At 40.8% G+C, this 23,463-nt stretch overlaps 2 protein-coding genes across 5 annotated transcripts in view; one reads left to right on the top strand and one right to left on the bottom strand.

Moving 5' to 3' along the window:
* myo1b (myosin IB) overlaps positions 1-13,201 on the bottom strand; it is a 58,165-nt gene extending 44,964 nt beyond the window's left edge. For 2 of the 4 annotated variants that reach the window (XM_087178936.1, XM_087178938.1), the window contains exons 1-3: positions 12,935-13,200; positions 3,428-3,574; positions 80-195 (exon numbers count right to left, since the gene is read on the bottom strand). In XM_087178936.1, the coding sequence (XP_087035062.1) occupies positions 80-195; positions 3,428-3,553 (242 nt within the window). In that variant the 5' untranslated portion in view covers positions 3,554-3,574; positions 12,935-13,200. Of the gene's footprint in view, positions 1-79; positions 196-3,427; positions 3,575-12,934 lie in introns of all 4 variants that reach the window. The other 2 variants (XM_023424867.2, XM_023424871.2) reach the window with 2 other exon arrangements.
* Positions 13,202-14,164: 963 nt separating this feature from the next.
* LOC111668777 (eIF5-mimic protein 2-A-like) lies at positions 14,165-22,336 on the top strand. Its single transcript, XM_023424906.2, has 12 exons — positions 14,165-14,288; positions 14,923-14,996; positions 15,517-15,693; positions 16,526-16,620; positions 16,720-16,785; positions 16,943-17,078; positions 19,673-19,782; positions 20,011-20,181; positions 20,520-20,666; positions 20,952-21,090; positions 21,259-21,381; positions 21,614-22,336. The coding sequence occupies exons 2-12, from the start codon at positions 14,933-14,935 to the stop codon at positions 21,643-21,645; spliced, it is 1,260 nt and encodes a 419-aa protein (XP_023280674.1). The 5' UTR covers positions 14,165-14,288; positions 14,923-14,932; the 3' UTR covers positions 21,646-22,336.
* The last annotated feature ends 1,127 nt before the right edge of the window (positions 22,337-23,463 follow it).

The raw sequence follows: 23,463 nt of genomic DNA, 5'->3' as shown, positions 1-23,463 counted from the left end.
AAAACAAAAACAAAAAAGATTTCAAATGAAAGAAATCAAATTTAAAACCTGGTTTTGGAAAGGACCAGGGAGAACTCACATGTGTGGACTAAGTTCATAGAAGTTTCTGTTGCGGTACTCCTCCACTTTTTCAGGTGTGTAGATGGGCAGGGACCTGTAGGGGTTCATAGAGATCACCACACTGCCGATGTATGTCTGTGGGGGAGAAGAAAATAAAAGGGGGGGGGGGAGAGACGATAGTGAGTGTGAATCCACAAGACATTTCCTCAGGTTTTGCACAGACTGACAGGAGCACTGTTTCCAACAACCTTTCCTCCCTTCTGTCCATCTGGGTGTTAATTGCTGAGTCGAGGCAGGAGGAATTCTGCTGCTGTCAGCTTCTCTCAGCTGGGTATTACTAATGCAATGTTGAGACATGCAATGCCTGAAGTGAAACTGAAGACAGATAAAATGAAAGGTTCATGGAATCTGTGGGCCGGGCAGTAAACACAGTGCGAAGAGGTCATGATGCTAAGGGAGGGTATGTGTAAGTGTATGTGTGCGTGTGCAAGTGTTCATGCTGCCATACCAATATCAGACCTAGATATTAGCATTTGGTGTCAATAAAAACAACTTAAACTGAAAGAAATGAAAATCTTTCATGTTTCCCATAAAAAAAAAAAAAAAAAACTGTCACATCAGTCACCTGCATAATATGTAATTGAAATGCAAGATATCCAAATTGTCAGCAGTGGGTTTTTAATCACATTTAAGCACTGCTTTCTCTGTTTCACATAAAATAACACCTTTATGTAACACTCACAAGTCCTGTTCAGCAAATAACACTTGTCAGATATTTTCGAAAGCAAATGTAACCAAGCAATCATCTTTATCATCCTCCTACGCTCAAAACAGAGCCCAGATAGCACTTTCAAACATCAACCTGAAACATTTTCTTTGCTTTCCATGGTAATGGCTGTTGCATAACCCACTCTGAGAAGAGTGGAGCATGGCCTTCCCCGTGGCAACACCACAACCTCCCACAGCCTCTCGTTCGATAGCACACCAGAGGCAGAATGAGGCCTTTTCAAGTGCAGAGGACAGGTACAAAAGGGAAAGAGTGTGTGCAATGTAAATAAAAGTATCATGCATTAATAGAGGGATTCTCTTGGCCAAAAGAATAAAGCACAAAAACATTGTTTAACAAGTATGGAGATCATCTAACAAATCACGAACCGTCTGACATCTCAGAAAATTGGTGTTAAAACAGCTATGAATTGGGGGCTTTTAACACACTAAATCCAAAGCAAGTAAGGTAAAACCAAAAATATGATGGGGCCAAAAAGCCCCGGTCTTCATATATTTATATTGTTTGTTTTTTTTTTTCCATTTCTGCCCCCCTGCCTGCTAGTAGTATCATGTAGCTCATTTTCCTCAGGAAGGTTTCTCAGCAATCTTTTGACCTCCTCCACTGCAGTAAAAAGGTTGGGGTGGCTTTGTAGCCTAAGGTTAAAACTGAAATGAGTGTCATGTCTCATCAGCACACACCAATAATGCACACAGCATCATGCATGCTGCGCTATCTTTTCTTCCTTTTGCATTTGTAGAGATGCCTTCCTGCTTGTTATAAAACTCCATCTGCTACATGAATATTACAGCTGCTTGGATGACACATCGTATGCCCAGCAGCTACATAAATTAATCCAATTTTCTTTCTTTTTGTCACTCAGCTTCTAAACCACAAAACACACAGAGTTTAGGATCTATGTGCAAGACAATGTACCTATTCATCTGTCTGTTTATGAGAAAAATATAATTGCTTATCAAGTGACAACTTGGGAGTTGGATGTGACAAGTCACTTAGAGTCATGAAGTCATGATGAATTAAAAATGGCTGGGGCTGACAGATCAGCTGCTACGTAAAAAGAATATAGGTTAGGGACTGTGATCTCTTAACCTGAGCTGTCATGAAAATAAGACTTTGATGGTTACTATAACACATCAGGACATCTGTTAATTACAACTCAGAGAATTAATTTACGTGAATGCCATTTCATGAGGTGCCATTTCATCCTGCTGCAGTTTTGGTGTGGAAAAAGAAAAGGCAATACACCTAATCACGAAAGTCACAACGCAGAGTCATAGGTAAAAATGGGGAGGGCTTTACAAGTTTAATAAACTTTGAGTAGCACTGACGTTCTCAGTAATTCCTCTTGCTCAGTGATACATAACAAGCAGTTAGCAGGGCGATTTTCATTCCCTTTGATTTTCCACTTAAGTTATTGGATACATGATGCGCTGTCCCTCTGGAAAACAAAGCCATGTTTCTTCTGCCCTGAGCTGTCATATGATAGTTTGGGGTGGGGGTTGGGGCCATTTGTAAGGAATGATTCCACAGAGGGGAAAATGCATTCACATGCAAGGATTGTACACCACAGATTTATTGGATAAGTATAGGATTCAGAGCTTCTCTTGGTCATCAATCTTGAGGTGCAGTTTTTATGCCACCAAAAAGCTTCAATTATGGACCCAGAACCATGTGATTCCCACCTTTCCATGAATGTTTTTTTTTTTTTTTTTAACTTTCACTTCATGTGCAGTCAGTACTAAAGTAAAAAGAGGAGCATCAGAAGAATTTTCACCAGTGTAACTAAAACCTCTCTTGGAGGAGCATGTGTTACATAAATTACTTTAAAAAGCACTGTGCACGATTAACTACTCCACGACATTTAGGTCAGAGCCACACAGGAAATAGAAAGCTCTGAGCTCCGAGGGCATCTAAAAAGTAGAAACACCATTCCAATTCCTCAGCAGGATGTGGGCTGCATCTCAGCAAAATATCTAGACCACCACTAAGGCAATCATTGCTATATGAGGTGACATCATCCCTTGGGCCCTGTGAGCCAACAGCAGCCGGAGCAGAGCTGTAATCATCTCGGCTGGCATCTACAGGAGCCGACCTGCAGAGCAGAAGAATCGTGGAGGGCCACAGCACTAAACCCAGAACCAATTGTCTGATGCAGGGATGATGGTTTCACAAACCCCCCCCCCCTTTTTTTTTTTTCTAGATATACAGCCTAACCAGGCTGCCAGCCTCTCCTTGTCCCTGAGCTCTGGATTTCACGCCTCATTTAAAGGCATCATCTACATTCATTGGTGATGTGATTTACTGATTGGCTGGTTACTGTGGTCTCTGTATCTGTGCCACTTCTGTAGCCAAGGCTAAAATGAGTGAGGAAATGGTGGAACAATGGGGTTATGAAATTGTATCTGCATGTTTCCTTGGTGAAGCCTTCTATAACAGACTTTAGAGGCAGAAGACTAACTTAAAGTGACTCTTACAATCACATAAAGTGTGTCCAGAGTCACTATACTGTTACACTGCTACTCAAATGACATTCAGTTACATTCATACAATTATCATTTGAATATAAAACAGTAGACTTACGTAGATCTCATTGTGGTCAAAGCGTTTCTTCAGGTTTTCGAGGAACGAGTCTTCAGACAGGGGCTCTAGGAGGACCATGTCGCCCACCCCGATCATGTTGTCTAGGAGTGACGTCTTCACCTCCATCTTGGCTGCAGGTGTCCCCCCCTGCACAGAAAAACGGGGGAAGGAAGAGACACATCACACATATTGCGAAACTAAAAAGGTATCCTGTGGAGGTTTTGGCCCAAAGCGCTATGGAGAGATGTGTTTATGAGTCAGCCCCCGTTTTGTTTTTTTTCCATGTCACAATGAGCCAGAACAGCCAGTGAAAAGGAAAACTGCCAACAAGCCAATATGGAGGTAAATAATGGAAAATTTAAATTGTTATTTTATCTGTTTTGCATATGCTTTGTGAGGAAGAAAATGCACTTAGCTTGTTTTTTTAGACGTCGAGGATACTCGCAAACATGATGCGAAACACTGCTTCAAGAGAGGTATCACTTTATTACAACTATTAGGCCATTATTTTATGCTTGTTGTCTATTATTTGTGAGGTCGCTGGCAAAGTTTTTTAAGACATATTCTCTGACCAGAATATAAACAGTCCTAAACTTAGCCAATACAAATAAACTTTGGGGTGGACATGTTTGTACAGCAGCAGTTTGACTCCAGGGAGAGGAGCGTGGCCTTTTGATTGGCTATTCAGTCTTTTCCTCTGGCATGTGAGAACATCCCATAGGCTATTACATAACTGAAGAACTTTGCTCTTGACCTCTGGGTGTCAGCTCAGCTGTAATAGGCTCCTGTTTCAGGACATCTTATAAATCAAAGAAATGCCCCCCTCCCTGAAAACAGTAAACTGCTTCATAGTTCTTTGTCGTCTGACTCGATATAATATTTGGGGGCAGTAAAGGATCTGGGCTGGAGAGCACAATGACAAAAACAGTGCTGGGGGTGGCAGTTTTCAGTCTAGTGTCGCCTCCCCTCTCCTTTGGGACGGTAATCCCAATGCTATAGGGCTGGAGATAAAAGAGAGGCCTAGGATACATTCAGGGCCTTGACACAGGGATTTGTTGCAGCAAAAACTCAATGTCTGCAGTTGTGACAGACTGTCCACATCAGGCCAATGGATGAGGCCATGTAGTCATCTATTGTTCGATGCTGTTGCAGTACAGATGTCTCTTTTTGTATAGGCAGAAATAGACACTGGTTTGCACCAGATGATAATATAGCAAGGCTACATATTTTTAATGCACTTTGATGTTTGATACTTGTTTCAATGAATAAAGCAGTAATGTGTGACACTCTTGACACGACACATCTTCTCCATAGATTCACCTCACACAAATGTTTTATATATAGTCTGACAGTGAATACACAGACATATAGTTTGGGGATTAAAGAGCTGGTTCAGAGGGTGATACAATAAGTGACAGCCAGAACAGGAAGACATGAAGCTCCAACATTAAATAAGAAAACCATCACTTTCTTTCAAAGGCATAATTCTTGATCAGCTGTCACACCAGCTTTTAGCGGCAACTTAGGAACAGCATGACATTCCTGAAAAAACAGATTCCCAGTGTAGGCTTTCATTTCAGTTTTTCTCTGGCCTCTGTTCCCCTGCAGGGCACAGTGTTATTGGCCCATAAAGAAGCTGCCAGGCTCTTAGTCGGAGGCAAGTTCCAAAGCCACTCACTCCCACAAAACTTTTAAAAGATGAAGAAGAACATTGCAAAATGATTTATGTTCATTTGCAATTAAAACATTTAAATGGCTTTAATGCTACAAAGTTGCCAAGAGTTTGATCTTGACTCTGATGGATATATTAAGCAGAGGGAGAAATATATGCTCACTTATCAACCCATAGTCAACTGAACTCTTTTACAGTGTGCCCACTGACTGGTGTAGTGTGTTGGTCTGATGGCACTGTGCCAAAACTTTCCCAGTGACGGCTCATGTCTACCAGCTGCTTTGGTTGTCTGCAGTGCAGTTTTAAATCAAGTTATTTCCTTTTAACATGGTCACTGGGGTCACTGATACCGTGGAGAGATGAAACAGCAATCACCTGCTCCGTGGCCTCATGCCATATGCTATCTTTCACTAGAGCTTCATCTTGCTGCCGCTTTGCTCCAGCATTCCTGCCCTGAAGGTGATTTTTTTATTATTATTATTATTATTATTATTATTATTATTGTTATTATTCTGTTTCCTTTAAATTGAATTTCATTTTGGTTGCTTTCCACATTTCTCATATATTTCTCATTTCTCACATGCCACTAGGTTTATGAGTGGATGGAGAACATCCACACATTGCATAGACGGAACTGAGAGCAGCTTTCTCTAACAATAAGATGTGTTGTACATAGATAAAGTCAACTTCACAAACTATCAGTAGCCCGATCCAGAGCATCAGATGATGTTTGCGGGCAGTGGTGCGGATGAGAGCATGCTGCGTACGTGTTCCAGGACTGCACTCCCTGGCCAATCACAACCAAGTTTTCCTGATCAGTCCTAGCAGATGAGGTCATGGCTGAATTTCTTTCTCAGTAGAACCCTATTAACTACCCAGCTACTGCTACTGCCTAACAGTAAGCGCACAGACATGCAACAGTGACAGTGCTGAGTCTAGTCTCTGGTATGACCAGACAAGAGTTTAAACAGAAAACAGATGCTGAAGCCTGGGGGAGCACACTATGTGTCTGTGTCGCCCGAGTGCTTGTGCCATGCTGACCAACAACATATTGCATCTGTCTGCAGCCTGGGCGCCGGATGCCCTTAGCTCCTCTGCTGATAACCCACTACCCCAGATTTGCAACTGGCTTCCAGGCAGCCAGCGACACTGTCCCATTAATAAGAGTTGCTGCCTGCTGCTAACTGTGCTGGATCAAAAGTGAGAGAATGAGAGAAAACCTGACGGCCTTGATTAAACTCAGGGGATTATCCTCAATGCTCAGTGGTAGAGTGATGAGGAATATAAGTAGTCAGTATTGGTAAATGTTAAAAACTAAATACATTGATTTTGTGGTTTGCTACATATGAAGGACAAAATACCCCCAACCTTTTATTTTGATTTCAGATATTAAAAAAAATAAAATAAAAACACACTAATTTTTATCAAGCTAAATGAAAATGACCCCAGTATGAACCTAAGGCGAATTACTCAGAAACTGGATTAGAAGTGTCCTGCTTTATCAATCTCTCTGATGCATTTTGTATCAGAGAGATTTAATCAATCTCTCTGATGGATGTTTAGGAGGCAAGCATCACATGCGGCCACATGGTTTAGCTGCTATTAATCTCAAATCTAAATCTCATGAATCAGTGATGTAGCAAAATTTATGGCCAAATGCCCTCGGCCTGGATGCATGTCACCTTAACTGAGTGTGCTCTCCAAAACTGACTGGCACAGAGACCATGTGCCTGTGACAACTAAAGTGGTTTACACATCATTTAAATCTGGAGCATTACATGCTGACTTAGACTTATGTGACAAAAGAATTGTGAACATATTCTGTTGAGGAAAAAAAACCTTTATATATTGCTGGGCCTGAATGGAAACTTAACCGTACTTTGTAACTGTGCTTTGCAGGAATGGTGGGTGCATGTAATGGCAAAAGGGACAGTGTTTCATAGCAATTCTTAATGATTACTTTTTGAGGACTTCCTGGTAAACCGTCTGCCATTATTCATCACCTATCAGCAAGATAAATTCAATGTTAATACCTCCCTCCCTCCCACTGGTGTCGCACAATATGAAGCATTCTGACAAGATCACACAGCGCTCACTAGATGTGAGGAGAAGGTCAGTACTGAGTCACCGTTTTGATCCTACATAGGACATTCAGTGCACGTCACATGATTAAATATTAAATTGGGATTTGATCACAGATTATAGTGCTGTATTTAGAAGAGCTAAGTTGCCCAACGGAAAAACAAAACATGAGTGAGAGTTTTTAATCATCTTGAGTCTATTATTGATGGGTGGGCTAGGCCCAGGGTTTCAACGCATGTCACCAACAATATTATGATACATGCTTTGCTTCCTGCCTCTGACACTGACCTAGATTTCCCAGCAAGATCAGGCTATTGGGGAAATTTATGAAAAAACACCATTAAATGTACATATATTATTTACATGCCTTAGACTGAGGCTATGTGTTCTTTTCTGTCCTTCAGCAAGGAGGAAAGTTGCTCAACCAAAAGGTCAACAACCGTGCAAGCACTCACATGCAAAAATATGCACAATGCATAAGCGGTGAAAGAGTCAATGAACCAGCTGTTAATTGTTAGGATACGTGTACTTCATTACGAGTAAAAGAGCTCAGTGTTTATCAGTTTTGAAATAGTAAAAATGTTCATCATGGTCAACAAAGCCAGCAGCCTGCAATGACATGTGGTCTGCGGGAAAGCAAAGGGGTGCTGTGTGAGCCACACTGAGATGATTGGTGTCATTCTACCTTGGGAGCGGCTGTTTGAGAAGACAGTGGCATCTATGTGCAAACAAGTGGTGATAAAAATCTATTCTGCAGTGTAATAGTCTGAAAATTCCCCATCATATCAGCCTGGCATTGTCACGGGGCAGAAGAGTCACTACATCACAGGCTGCTGGCAATGATGGAGATTAAAGCCCTCCCTAATGGAGCAGCAGCAGGGCATGGGGCTCTGCCAAAGAGCAGGCCCGAGCAGAGAGGACAGAGGTTTAGAGGGGCAGAGAGCGAGCAGCTGCCTGGGAAAGTGACCTGGAATCCAGAGTCCTCAACACCGCTCCAGGTGGTGTGTGAGTGAGCGTGAGCAAAGGCTGACAAAAACTGGCAGTCACTCCACTTGCTGCCACACTGCAGACTGAACAAACTGAAAACGTTTTGCACTTAATGATTGTGAACTGGTGTTTTCTGTCTTCCGTCAAAACTGCACACATTTAACACTGTAAAATTTTCACATACACTATGATAAGGCTAAGATCACACAGATCACTCTCCATTAGCTTAGTTGTGTGTGAGACAAGTTTTGTTTTCATGCCACACAATTATAAAAGGTCTGGTTAAACATAAACCTGTAATCCAAACAAATACTGCCCTTTATTTACAATACAGCTCAAACAGCAAGGACACATCAAGACTGGTAGCTATCCAACACATTAGCCTACAGCTGGCAGTGAAGATGACAAAGGATCAAACAACCACAGCGTAATTAATCCTCTGACCACATGCCACATGCAATCTTCATTGAAAAGAGACCAGATGACTGATAGGAATAACTGTCCCTGACAACATTAATTTTCTTCAGCTTCTTACTATGAAAGATTACTTCCGACATGATCGCAAAATGATCTGCCAAAGTTGGAACAATTCTGGTAATGTCACATGAGTGATTTCTGTATTTGGGTTTTTTTGGCTGTGCAGTTCACTGATCTGAAGTGGGCAGGCTTCAGTTGGAAAAAGGTGACACAGCAATTAGGTTTTAACATCATTTGAATCAAAATGTGATCATTAGGCAGCTTTTCTCACAGCAGACATTTTGATTTGTAGGCACAGCAAAATTAATCTAGTTACTGAACTGCTATATCTGGCAAGCTAACCGCTTATACACTATCCAGCTGGTTTGGTTCTAGTTGGCCTCAATAGCTGCCTGTCTATTTTCTCTGTAATGTGCTGTTTACACCCCCTGACATTTGGTCACCACATTACACCATTTGGTTAAATGAAAACTTGTGGAAATAAGGCTCTCTTGGATAACAAGCTAGCTAATGGTCAGTTAGCAAGCTCATTAGCTCGGCTTGGTTGCTAATACAGACAAAGTTCACACAAGTTATTTAAAACACATATTTGTATCATTGACTCCTGTCTGAAAACCATTACTCTTTTGTGGAGCAGTTTATACTCTAACAGAAGAGGTTAAATAAAAGTGAAAGGTGCAATGGAGCTAATAAGCTACAATAACCTACTCCGTTTTGGACTCTGGCTCACCATCCCTCAAAGGGTCAGCACTGTCAAGACAGCTTGTTATCAGTCAATGGTGCAAATTCACATGTCAAACTTCCCCCAAGTTGAGCTTCATGTGAAAAACTGGCTTGGGTTTACTTATCCCCCGCAAGTGAATCCAATTATCGTGGCAACTCCACTGGAATGAACTGAATTTGCCACCAAAAAATGCAGTTGAAATAAAATGAAGGCCCTGGTTTACTCAAGTGTGACAGTGAGCCATCATGCACAATATGAGGACAACAGAAGAAGCTAAATGGAATTTTATTTTATTATTTACCCCTATGCTTTGATGGATGCTTATTTCATTATAAATATGTAATGCTATCAAGAAAACCCTTGAAATCAAGCCATCTGTGGCTTTTTATATGTATTTTCACAAATGGAGCATATTGATGTTTGCCATCCCTCCCCTTCTCTTCATGAGCAATGGGACAGCACTGGTTAAGTGTGCCAAGATGTCCCTGATCTGCACACAATGGATAGACTATGTGAAAGCTATGAGCCTTTTATGACCAATTTCAAATTGCATCACAAAACAGGTGGAAGCTAATTTTGTGCTAGACACATTTTCAACTGGCTGCTCTAAACAGCAATGTAAAGTAATGTTCCATAAGCAACAGAACATAAAACATGTTCACATTTATCCACACAGATAGCATGTAATGCTTTAAAACGATTAGAGAGGTAAAAGATCTAAACAATGACAGGTCCAGATTTCTCACTGTAATGGAGACACTGTTGCTACTGTAGCAACCGGACACTTGCATCCTGATGCTGGGGTTTACTTAGGTGATGAGGGTAGTGTTTTACATAAAAAAAACCTTAGCCCTACCTACAAAAAGGTATTTTTCTACGATTAATGCAATCAATGTTCTTCTTTCCTGTTCCTCAGGGTTCACAATGTTGAACTTCACCAGTAACAACAGCTCTAAAGTGACTCATCTGCTTTTTTTATAACAGCACACAGGAGAAGCCTGCAAGGCTGCAACATTTTTCACTGTATTACATGAATACACTCAAATGTTCCAGCCAGTAGGCAGCTTCAGCGATGTCTGCACAACAGGCAGTCAAACACTTGGTCTGGCTTGGTTTCACATAAGTGAATGGAGAAAGCAGCTGTACTGGACTTAACAAAGCAACAGTGAGCTGAATCAAAATGTACAGCATTATTACACCGGGTCGCTTAAGAGAGGCAAAAGACGTAAAGTTTAAGCAGTTAAGTTGAAGGGCTGAGAATCTTTCTGAGTGAGACAGCACAGGGAAAACCTCTTTGTTAGGATGTCAAATTTGAAGACAATGTGTGAGTTTTACCCTTTTAACTCCAAACTAACAAAGATATTTTTTTAAATTCACTATAAGATCTGCTTTATAGCAAAAGGTAACTACGTAGCATTCAGAGGAGTTTTGATGCTTCCTGGCATCAGAAAATCCTCATGTAAGAGAGCCTGCTGAAGGCTTTTACAGGTCCAGTCAGTGGATCTGCATATGTGTGCTCCTGTCTGCCTCCGTTGATGCAGGGCTAACACAAGACACACGCCTCACTACACTAAGCTGCACGGGTAGACAAGTTCAAACACTATTCATCACCATGGCACCGGCTGAGGGACTTTGGTCCTCTACACACACCACATTAGACCATAGCATCTCACCCCACGGTGTTCATGAAGAGGCTTTTGGCACATTAGAAAAAGCTGTTGCAACTTAAAACACACAGGCCAACAAGCTCACACTGAGTAGAGCTACTAGACTGGCCAACAGTCCCACACACTGCCATCATCCAAGTCTGAGCTAAACGGTTGTTACTTTTTCCAGGAGTCTCTCTGTAAATCAGAAGGCTTACCACACACTACCTTTCACAGTCATCTTACATCACTGTTTGTTTGATCAGTGCGGGTAATAAAGTTCCCATCTGGTTTCCCAACTGAGACTCTGGCCAACAGAGGCGGGACATATTTGTGGAAAACCACAAAGAGAGAAACACAATCCTTAAAAAATAAAAAAAGTTCTTATCTGATCCTCTTGGGATTTCACGTTCACAAATGGAATTATGAGTTGAAAAGCTGCAGGATTCAAAGCAGAAACAATCTTGCATCACAAGGCAATCAAACTACAAACTAGAACATTTAAAGCAGAACGAGCCTGTGAGTTTGTTACGTTTCCACTGCATTCGTGTTTTGAATCAGCTATGTCTGCATACTTCTGAAACATGAATATTATAGATTGTAAATACTCAGTCTGGGACAAAAAATAAATAAATAAAAGCCAAAGTCAAGGACTAATTTATATTTAGACTGACTACAATCAGCAGTTTCTGTGGGCCATGACTCTGATATGAAATCAGGTCTGTTAGAAATCGACTCCCATTCATGCATTAATAAAATATTTTTCATGCAAGTCTGAGCTAAACAGGACTGTGTTGAAACCAATAATAAAAGGATTATTCCTAAAATACATAAAAAATACTTTTTATGGGATTCAATAAGGACTTTGTAGAATTTTTCCGATAATATAATGACTTCTGTGGTTTTAGCCATCTTTTTTATCTGATGTAATAGCAGTGTATTTAATATTACAGCGTTAGCTTTTTTTTTTTCTTAAGCCACCATAGCTTCCTTCCCATATGGTATTCCCCTCTTTGTTTCATTCTATGAGTTCCAGACTGGATCCCACAGGGGACCTCAGCAGAGAGAAAGCAAGTCAACTTTGACAAGGGGGGAACTTTGGGATGTTTCTCAGAGAGGTGAATAGTTTTATTCATGCGGTAATGTATTCCATTATGATCCCAGGGGAGCACTGGACCTTCTGCACCTTCAGTCAGTTCAGCCACTTTTACAGCTGACATGGATGTTTTTAACTTTAGATTCAAGTGTATCCACAGATCACAGTGTACGTAATTTAAGGATATAATCTTCATGAAAGAAGAATAGTGGCTTTTAGAGTTATCCTAAAGTGGAGACAGAGTTTATCCCCCCCCCCCCCCTTCCCCCTCCTCTCATGACACGAATGTTTGATGATACTATTTGCAGTTATTGTTCCTGCTTTGGCTGTGCACCAGCGCCGCTGACCGCAGCATCTAAAAAGACTGAACTCGGAAGGAGTTTGAGAGCATCTGCTACTGTCCTCTGCGTCTGCAGTGGTTTGACTCTTGAATGACAAAGATGGTGCTTAATCCCGCAGATGTAGGCAATTAGCGATCACACTTTTTATTCACATTGCCTAATGAGCTTTGGTTTGGACCAAGAAACACACAAACAGCCGAACTAAACTCGAACATAACCTGCCATGCAAGTTTTATCCTCCTACAACTACAATTCGTTCACAAAGAGAAAGAAAAATAAACAAAAAATCCCAACCCCCTCCTACTCCTCGAAGTAAGGAGGAATGAATGAGTTGGGAAGCGGACGGTCTCATGCAAAGTTAACTTTCAAGAAAAGTTGCCGCGGGTGCAACCGTGGATCAAAACAGACCCGAACAGAAAGAAAGGGCTCGCATTTGTAACATTTTCTGCATCTAGCCAAGAAAGAGAAGATGTCAAACTTGCCTCTTTATCTCTGCAAGACTTGCTCCCTCTTGTCCTAAATCCACTCTACGGACAAAAGTAGGATCCCAGAAGTGATTCCCCAAGTCTGGAGTGGCTCCTGAAGCCCTTCCCCGCTGCCTTTACTTCAACTCGTGTCTGCTGTGCTGGATGAAGCTGGACGTGGCTCTCATCCGAATCTCAGCACTTTGAATGGAGCTCTGGGTGGACTTGAGCCTGAAGGGTCCGCCGGGCGTAGGGAGCGGCTGGAGCGGCGTCACTGGGCTAGTCCAGCGTCCCCTAATCACCTCCAGTGCGGGAGGGGGGCTGGACTGGGTTGTGATGCCTTCAAATGTTGTCGGAATAATTGCCATTCCATTGTTTTTGTACAAGTACTCTTCTTGAATCTAGTCGTGATTATATTATGGGGACACAAGCTTTTCAAAACCTAAGCCCCGCCAAACATATAGGCCACCCAAAACACCAGCCATTTTCTAATATATATCTAAACATTCAGGAAGCATGACTAAATATTTTTACATCTTGTGACTTTCATGATGAAGAGGGTGGGTTTGTCTTACAGGAGATTGACTCTGGAAAATAAATTAATAAATGATGGATGTGGGTTGGAAGTAATGTGCTTTAAACTATCTGATCTACTATTATGAATCTAATAAGACTTATTACAAATTCCTACTTTGGTTAAAATAAAAAAAATAAAAAAAAGAATATTTGACTGAACATGTTCAAAAAAGTTCCTGGAATTAGATCCACGATTTACGAGGCGAACGGTAACGCAGCATTAAGGCTTTCCCTTCATCCCATAGACAGATACGCAATCCACCCGACAGCACAACACCCCCCTCCTGTGTCTTCAGTCTAAATCGCAACGACATGTTGACCGATTGTTTAATGATACAAAATCTGGGTCAGATTCGTGTGTTAATAGAGAGAGTTTTAACTCTTGTTTCTTACTGCCAGGAAACTTATCCTGTTCAAGTTGTTGTATTTCTTCACTTCATTCACTCTTTATCTAAATGACTTCGGAAAGTAAGGGGGGGGGGGGGTTGCAAGGGTTGTCGTTGTATTCGTCAAGTCTGCATAACAGGCAGAGTGGGCATGCAGCCATATTGTATTAACTACTACATTCTTTAGTAAATTTACCCCGGTTATTTCATTCAGATAACATTTTCTCAGTTTTTAATAGTTTATGAACTCTACTCTCCCCACACAAAGTGTGGTGACCCAGATAGAGTGCGTGCTAATGCGCATGCGCTGATGTGTCTGCAATTTCCTTTTCCCTGAATCTGGCGGAACTAGTGTCCGGTGGTATTAGTTTTTATTTCACGGACTGTTTTTGCTCATAAAGAGGATTTCGGTGAGTTGGAGATTGTTTTTGGTTGATGTAACTGAGTGGAGGGTCATATATGTAAGCGTGCTATGACACTGCGGCTGGAAAATACATCAAGCTGAAGCGGCCTGAGCGCTACCAGGTGTTATCGGAAGTCGGACATCAGTGTTGGCTCTGCCTGCCTTCAAAAACCTATATTTTTATGTCACAGTTGTATGTTATTTGCTCAGATTTTGCTAAGCCAGTGTTTTTGGAAATACGCAACGGTAACTAATGTCGTGTCGTTTTGCATCGTAACAGTGAACACTGGTCCAACTCATTCGCTATGAATACGCCAGATCCCATTTAACTAGAGGGGACGTTTACAGTGCTGAAGATGTTAGTTACCTCGAACTGTTACGTTAACAAATATCAGTCAAAGATCATTACATGCCCCTGGCTTGTTTTAACTCACAATGCATGTGTGATTATACACACATAACTCTGTGCAGAATATGTGTAGAATGTGTGTCATTATAACCCCCACTTCTTTAATAAAATGAAGGGATGGCAGGAATAGTTGTTTTCACAAATAGATGGAGAGAGCACAGAGGATGGTAAAATTATTTTCATTTTTATTGTCTTAATCCTGTTCTTATTTAATTTCCCCTTTGCTTTACAGAGAGTTTTTTATGAGTAATCAAAGGCAGCAGAAGCCTACGCTAACAGGCCAGCGTTTTAAAACTCGGAAAAGAGGTAAGAAGCTTTAAGGCAAAAATCACACAGTTGTTCTCACTAGAACTGAATATTTTGTTTGGATAGCCTTTATCAGTGGTTTGTAAACCAATAAGTCTCCTTCAGGTTCCATGAGAAACACCTCACCTATTACCTTCTTACAATCAACAACACAGGAATATGATTGTGTCTTCAGTGATCAAACTGAGGAACATGCCCACTTGTTTACTCACTTAATATTCAACACATACATACATACATACATACATACATACATAAAGATGGGTATCTGGCCCAAAACTGTTGTGTGGCAAATAAATATACACTAATTATTATCTATTCTTCAATGCCACTGAAGAGTAAGCTCACACAGCAACTAAAAATGTGTTGGCCTATACAGCTTACCTTACGCAAAATAAGGAAGTGTGTAAATCTGTGGATGTTCACATCCTGAGTATGGCTTTGGATCTGTCTTTTAGAATCATGAGATCACCAGTACATGGAAGGGATAAACTGAAATTAATATCTGTGTTTTCAACAGATGAAAAGGAGAGGTTCGACCCTTCCCAGTTTCAGGAAAGTATCATACAAGGTCTGAACCAAACTGGCACTGATTTGGAAGCTGTTGCAAAGTTCCTTGATGCCTCTGGTGCCAAACTTGACTACCGACGCTATGCTGAGACTCTGTTCGACATCCTGGTGGCTGGTGGAATGCTGGGTAAGTGGCAGGACACCTAGTGTGATTATCGTTAGGGCAGGGTAATTAATCTACAAAGTATCAAAACTGACATTTTTGAAAAACAGAAACTCTCACCAACTTAATTGTGCTCATGGTTCATTCAGTTAATACTTTCCCCGTACTTTGTAGCCGTGCACTCTTCCTATTCAGCAGTGTGATTATGACTGCTATCCATGTTGTATTCACCACTGTCTGGTAGTCTCGACTGATAAGACCCAATCAGGAGGCAAGGCACGCGGATGCCCGGCATAAACATAGCAAAAGGGAGGCTGAGGCTCAGTGTTTGCACTTGTGTCATAAATATCATCAGCTTCTCTTTGAGTGAATGCACACTTACGTTAGTTGGATGGAGCGGAGGCACGTGACTGAACACGAGGTACTATTCTTTGAAGGGCAGTTACTGAACGCACCCATTGGGGAAAGTATTAACTGAATTTATACCAAGGTTGTAAGCATCAGTTTTGATACTTTTTAGGTTAATCGATCAGCCCTTGTTTGAAATAAGTGATATTGATGATGAAGTCATATCGCCCAGCCCTAACTATTGTTGTGATGGAGATAAAATTCGGCAGTTATACAGCTAAGCACTATATGCGTCATCAGACTAAAACTAGCCAGGATAAGAGCAAACAAGTGCCCGCAGTGGTGTCTTGAATTGGATACCATAGCTAAAACAATGGAAATATTAAAAATACTTTTATATTCCTTATTCAGTTTCTTGCAACTGTAGACATAAACTGTTAAGAAAAATTAAGCTACTCATCTGAGACATAACACTCACAAAATTGAAAAAAACTGTGTTTCTTTACAGCCCCAGGGGGTACCTTGTCGGACGACGTGACATGCACAGACTTCTGTCTCTTCAAAGCACAAGAGGACATGGAGACCATGCAGGCATATGCACAGGTGAATACCAAAGTGTTGTTCACTGTTCAGTGTTATCAAAAGAAAGATAAAAATCAAATTTAGCGCAAATAATGAAACATGTTTTGTGTTTCCTCTCAGGTCTTTAACAAGCTCATCAGGCGTTACAAATACTTGGAGAAAGGATTTGAGGAGGAGATTAAAAAGGTTTGTTTTTTTGCTAAAGCTATTTTTACAAGAACATCCAGCACTTGTCTAGGCCAAGTTTTCTGAATTCATGACCATTTTATTCAAACCCAATATTTATATGTCTGACTCACAATTCAGCCTAAAGGTCTGTGTTTATATGTTTGCTCTGTGGCAGCTGCTGCTGTTTCTCAAGGGCTTCACAGAGTCTGAGCGCAACAAGCTGGCCATGCTAACAGGAATTCTCCTTGCCAACGGCAATATCTCTGCATCCATTCTTAGCAGCCTCTTCAATGAGAACCTGGTCAAAGAAGGTACATACTTCTGTGCCTCATATGCATGCCAACTTGTGTTTTTGGTTGTTTAGCTGATATAGTCCACAGGTAGAAGCAGCTGGACTGAAATTAAATATGCAGATCTAAAAAGGGGAAGAATCTTGTACCTTGTTGTGTTTTTTATTTTCTTTCCATCCTCTTTATTGATTTCTTCTAACATTGTTAAAACACTATCCTCTCTAGCTCTTTTTGTTTTCTCTAGCTCTCTTTTCTACATTTGTATTTTTTAACAATACAATTTACAATTGATCATATTCACAATGATTTCTTAAAATTTAAAGAACAAATATGCAAATTAACATCTTAATGTGCGAATTGACATTTTATTAACAGTTAAGTTTACAATCTTATACCTGCATAAATGGCGTACAGTTATTTGTCTAAAAATAACAGCGTGAAAGGCAATCATGCAAACAAGTGCTTGAGAGTATAAAGGTTTTTGTTTTAATCAGACACTATGGAAAAGCCATACATGCCTGCAGTCACATCTGTTATCAGTGGCACTCTGATGAAGATGCATTAAGCATATAAAATGTAGTTTCTATGTCAGGTATTGGGAATCATTCGATTAAGGAAATTGAGTGGCTCCTCCAGTGAGATAAGCATTGTTATTGTGATCTTATTTTTCCTTATGAGTTGACAAAATGGTAAATGTGGGGGTGACTAATGACACCACTTGCAGACTGGCTTAGTCATGTTGTACACTTATGATGGGTAGATGATTTGTTTGTTTTTCGTTCCTCTTTTTCTTTTGGCTGTTTGCTTTGCTCTTGTTAATTACTTACATGAAATCAATACTTGTCCCTGCATTACTATATTTTTCTCGAAGATAAATATACTACACATTAATCTTTGAAATTCCAATGACAAGAGAATTAGTAATGACTGAATACACAAGATAAACATTCAGGGAAATCTCCATCAACCATTCTGGCTATTGTTAGTTGGCAGTAAAGTTAATTCTAAAGACAGACATCCAAACTGCCATAAAGCCATAACACACCCAGTTACCCTCAAAGAACTATTGCCAACACAGGGCAACTGATCAAACTAGCCCAGCAATTACTGGATCATTGAGGCCACTACTGATATCGATAATTTGAGAGCTAAAAGAAAATTTAATATATCTATTCGGATATATACACATGCATATATAAGCACAAACACAGTGGTTTCAGAAATCATTTAGACCCCTTCACTTTTTTGCACACATTACTGTGTATTAGATTTAATTTTAAATGGATAAAATTGCCCTTTTTGCCCATGAATCTGCACTCAATAACTCAAAATGACAAAGTGAAAACACGTTTGCAAATTTAAAAACTCAAAAACTGAAATCATCTTGCATCTTGTTTACTTTAATTTTCCTTGTGATGTCAGGACAAAAAGCAAGCCATAAAGTCCACGGAACTCCCCGTAGACCTTTGCCTTAAAACTATGGTCAGACATAGATCAAGGCAAGGGTATAAAGCCATTTCTAAAGCTTGTGTGTTCCCAGATGCACAGTGGTGTCAATAATTTTCAAATGGAAGAAGTTAGGAAGCACCAGGACTCTTCCTAGAGTTGACAGTCGGGCCAAATTGAGTAACTGGGCATGAAGTAACAGTCACTCTACAGAGTGTCAGAAGTCCTGGGCAGAGATGAGAGAACCTGCCGGAAGGACGACCATCTCAGCAGCACTCCATCAATCGGGCCTTTATTGTAGAGTGACTAGATTGAAGCCACTTTGAGTAAAAGGCATATGACAGCCTGCTTGGAGTTTCTGCTTTTGGCTATATTTACTTGTAAAATGATCACTCAGAGAGAAAGTTAGAGGCGACAGAATATCTTTCTTATTTTGTCTCTCACACAGCACACAGCCTCCGTCTGGGTAACATTTTGCTGCTCCCTCCCTCTGCCACTCACTATACAGAGTAGACACGGAGGAGTGTCTCTCACTTGTGGAGCATTAGTGGCGACTCTCCTCTATGGAAAGTAGCTGCTTTAAGTCTCAAAAATTGCTATATTTGTCGCTAGGTGTTTTTTTTTTTTTTTTCTTACTTTGAATGTCATTTGAGTCATGGACAGCGGTGTTTATAGGTATGGCCCTGCTGTTGTGGTCCAGCCAGAAAAATAGCTGCAGGTGGCGCTTAGGGGTTTTCTTAGCTGTGACCAAGTTTTTTCTGCTGATTGTCTTTTGTTTGTGAAAGAAAAGAAGATTGGCCACAAAAACTGCGGTTGATGGAGCTTCAGTTGGGCCATGATAATGATGATCGCCACTCAGCTTGGTGTATCAAGGCCCTTAAACAGATATGATAGATGGAAGGAAGGTCTTGCCTGTATCACATTATAGAACTGGCACTGCTCACTGAAGTCCTACTGTATTTTGTTTAGACAGAGATGCGTGTTTAATATACCTGTGGTTCTAACTTATTTTGTTGACTGCATTATTATGTTTTGAGGCATTGATCCAGTAAAAACCTGTCTAATCGCATCCTGTGGAGCTGTGTTTACCAACGTGTTAGTCAGGCCTCAACATTATCCTGGCAGGTCTGTTACCAACAGCTGACTCACATTTTTATGCATTTGTTCAGGTGTTTCTGCATGCTTTGCTGTAAAACTCTTCAAATCCTGGCTTTCTGAAAAGGACATCAACTCTGTTGCTGCCAGTCTCCGAAAGGTTGGCATGGACAACAGGCTCATGGTGAGAATGATATCTTGAAGTCTTTACGAGGTTTAGGCGTTATGCTTCCCAATGCAAAAAAGGTTGACAATGTGTCTGTGTTTTCTACGTAAGATTGATGAAAATAAAATTAATAATCAGCATGAATGTACCGGCTCCAAACTACTGTGGCATCTAGTACTTAATTAATGAACAAGGCTTGTCTGCTGAAAAGGGTTTGTCTCAATATTTGATTGTGTGCCTTTTCAGGAGCTGTTCCCTGCAAATAAACGCAGTTGTGAGCACTTCTCGAAGTACTTCACAGACGCTGGGCTCAAGGAGCTTTCGGACTTCGCAAGAAACCAGCAGTCCATAGGTGCTCGCAAGGAGCTGCAGAAAGAGCTTCAGGAGCAGATGTCGCGTGGGGACCCCCTCAGAGATGTAAGCCTTGTTACATTTTGAGCTTCATTTACACAGAGTCCCTTTTTGAATGACAGCACTGAGTGTACCACTTAAGATTGCTTTCTACTTAGCTTCTGCCCCCCTTTGTCTTGAGGAGTGCTGAACAAAAAGATGCAGTGACTCAATGACAAGTTGCTGAAATCAGCCTGCTCAACCTGAACATGTTATCTGCTCCTGCAAGCCCCTGTATCCCGCCAGGGTTCTCATACCTGAGACTTCTGCAAGATTTGATAAGCAATACGTCTCAGCATATGCTGACATTGGTTTGCCTGCTTTGCTAATAATAAGTGTTACATCTCTGGTCTTGGGCCTCACAGATCATCACCTACCTGCGAGAGGAAATCAAGAAGAACAACATCTCCGAGCAGACGATGATTGGATTAATTTGGTCCAGTGTAATGAGCTCCGTGGAGTGGAACAAGAAGGAGGAGCTGGTCACAGAACAAGCCATCAAACATTTAAAGGTGATACTTACATAGCTCTGCTGTTCTTTGATTCTGTGGCAGTCATGGCAACGTACTCCGAAACGAGAGATCCAAAAAAAACTTAGGGATGTCACTCTTAAATTGTGCCTCAGAGATTTTTCAAAATCCAGGCTGCTGTAGGTTTTGAATTTAGCAGAGAAGATAATTGATTTATGAACCCAAAGCCATTCCACCAGTACAGAGGAAGCAATGAAAGAAATCATAAAAATATCTTGAACCCTCCCCCCACTCCTTGTCTGAATTTTCGCTCTTTTACATTCTCAGCAATACAGCCCACTGTTGAAGGCCTTTACCTCCCAGGGCCTCTCTGAACTTACTCTCCTGCTGAAGATCCAGGAGTACTGTTATGACAACATCCATTTCATGAAGGCCTTCCAGAAAATAGTTGTGCTGCTCTACAAAGGTGAGTTGTTTTTTTGTGTAAATAAGGCTCTTTTTTTCCATCCTCACAACTGGGAGAAAAAGATCACGTTGGAAGCTATGTGAATGACCCATCAACCTTCTTGGCGACAAGCACCTGCAGGTACATCTGTTCTCTTAGTCATTTTCTTTTTTTGTATATTCTTAAAAGCGGATGTCTTGAGTGAGGAGGCAATTCTGAAATGGTACAATGAAGCCCACCTAGCCAAAGGAAAGAGCGTTTTCCTTGAACAGATGAAAAAGTTTGTTGAATGGCTCAAGAATGCAGAGGAAGGTAAGCACTTCAACGTTTTGTTTTGTTTTTCCTTTTCTACCTCCCACAGCTGTAAATGGCCAAAAAAACTTGGCAAGGGTTTGTGCTTTGTCTCATTTGTGTCGAATAACAAACTGATGTAATTGATGTGCACCCCGTTCAGCATCTTTCTTTCTGCCTTAGTGATATTAGTAGTAAAGCTTCTTGTGCAGATGTGTGAGCGCAGTTCTGACTGATGTTTTCTTTTTTCCAGAGTCCGAATCTGAGGAAGAGGACGCAGACTGAGCTCCACTTGCTATAACTACCATCTTGAGTTGTATTTTTACATAAACACAGCACCAGATGCAGTAGAGGGATTTGTTACTGAAGTCTGTCTATATTTCTTTTTTCCTTATCTCTTCTCTACCTCCTCACATCTAGTTCAACTGTAATGGAAGGGCTTTAATACTGTTTTTATTTTCTACATGTTTTGGGCCTGAATCAATACTTGTACTCTCCTTTATACTCTCCAGGAGCCGGTCACAGTGCCACAGTTAGCTAAATAGATTGAAACCCCTTTCATGTAACAAAGGGAGGGGAGGGGGTGGGGGTTTTGGAAAGATAGTTCCTTTTAAAATTAGCCAGTTTGAAGGCATATTTCACAGTTATTGTATTTAGTCATGGAACTCTTACTTGCCAGAGGTCTATCTGTGTAGCCATGATATCTTGGTGCTCTGAGAGGCAAACTGTTTTTGTAATCTCATTTTATGTCTCTGCCAATTATGTGACAACTCTGAATTTATTGCCGGTTTTTAGATACTGTCTCCATTATTGGTGATGGAGCTGTGTTGTTTCAAAGGTGATGGTGGCAATGCCCCATAAAATTGAATTTAATTGCTTCACACATCTTAAGTAACAGAACCATGCTAGCTTTGTAGGGTTTCTCCTTTACCATACAGTTTAACTTTTTAAAATAAATGGAAATTCATGGTTTTCATTTCTGCTGTTTTTATTCATACCGGGCACATACAGATTAATCACATCAAATTATGCAGTGAAGGAAGGACAACTCTTATGAGCAATTAGAAGAAAAAAAAAATAGCATACATTTGCAGTCATACAGACAGCCAATCATATGGAAAGGGTCAAGGAAATCCATTTGTTGTGTTCCAGATCAACTTATGTTCCCTCGAAATTTTCCATTGGTTGATCCCTAGCCTCACCTAATCAAGTAATCAAGAAAGGCAGCCCGGCTTGCGTGACCTGAGGTGCAAACAACGATCTCATTCACTTCAGTCCTATCCCACTTTAAATGGTAATTATGGTTCAGTCAAGCATGCAAAAATGAGAGTGAGATGGTGATTCAAGATGTTATGAAAACGGAGGTCCATGCACATTCATTAGGACAAGTCAATTTACAAAGTATAAAAAACAGGCTGCTCATTTTTATGGTATGCTGCAAACAAACAGAATTTTGAGTGTGTATTTAACCCCATTCCTGGCCAGTGATCTTCAAGTGTCAGCTAACTTAATTTTGATTTCCCAAACAAACAGAAATTTCTACATATCAACCCAGACCTTGAATTCACTGGCGATGTTATGGTATTATTCATATTAGTCCAAGTCAACATGCATATTTCAAAGAAATATACTGTACCTCACAGCAGAGCACAAAAAGCATTATCTACTGATAATCAGTTTCACTCAGTGCCAACAGATGGCAGTAAGTCCTTAAGAGATGCTTCCTCCTCTTATTAAAGCCCTCCAGAGTTTGAGTCAAGCTCAAATCGAAAATGCCATTTTGAAGAAACCAGACTAGAAAGTATTAGATACAGGCAGAACTACAAAGTACCCGACACAAGTATTTTCTCTGCCTACCTGTCCCGGGAGGATTTGTTTTGCCTTTTGGTTTTATTTAGTCGCTCAGAAGAACAATTTGGGAGAGTGACACGCCAGCAGAGGGAAACATGGCAGCTTTAGGTTTAGTGTGTGAGCCTGCATGCACCTCTGTATGTAGCTAGTGCTGAATGGCAATGATGCCCCACCACCCCCTACCCCACCTGTTACTGTGCAAACCTTTGGCAATACCATCTTGGTGGGACTGTTATCTGCTTGTTACCACAG

This window comes from Seriola lalandi, unplaced genomic scaffold (assembly GCF_002814215.2).
Source record: "Seriola lalandi dorsalis isolate HSWRI2012SDOR001 ecotype SW California unplaced genomic scaffold, Sedor1 jcf7180002054758, whole genome shotgun sequence".
NCBI lineage: Eukaryota > Metazoa > Chordata > Actinopteri > Carangiformes > Carangidae > Seriola > Seriola lalandi.
This window is presented reverse-complemented; position numbering and strand designations above follow the sequence as displayed.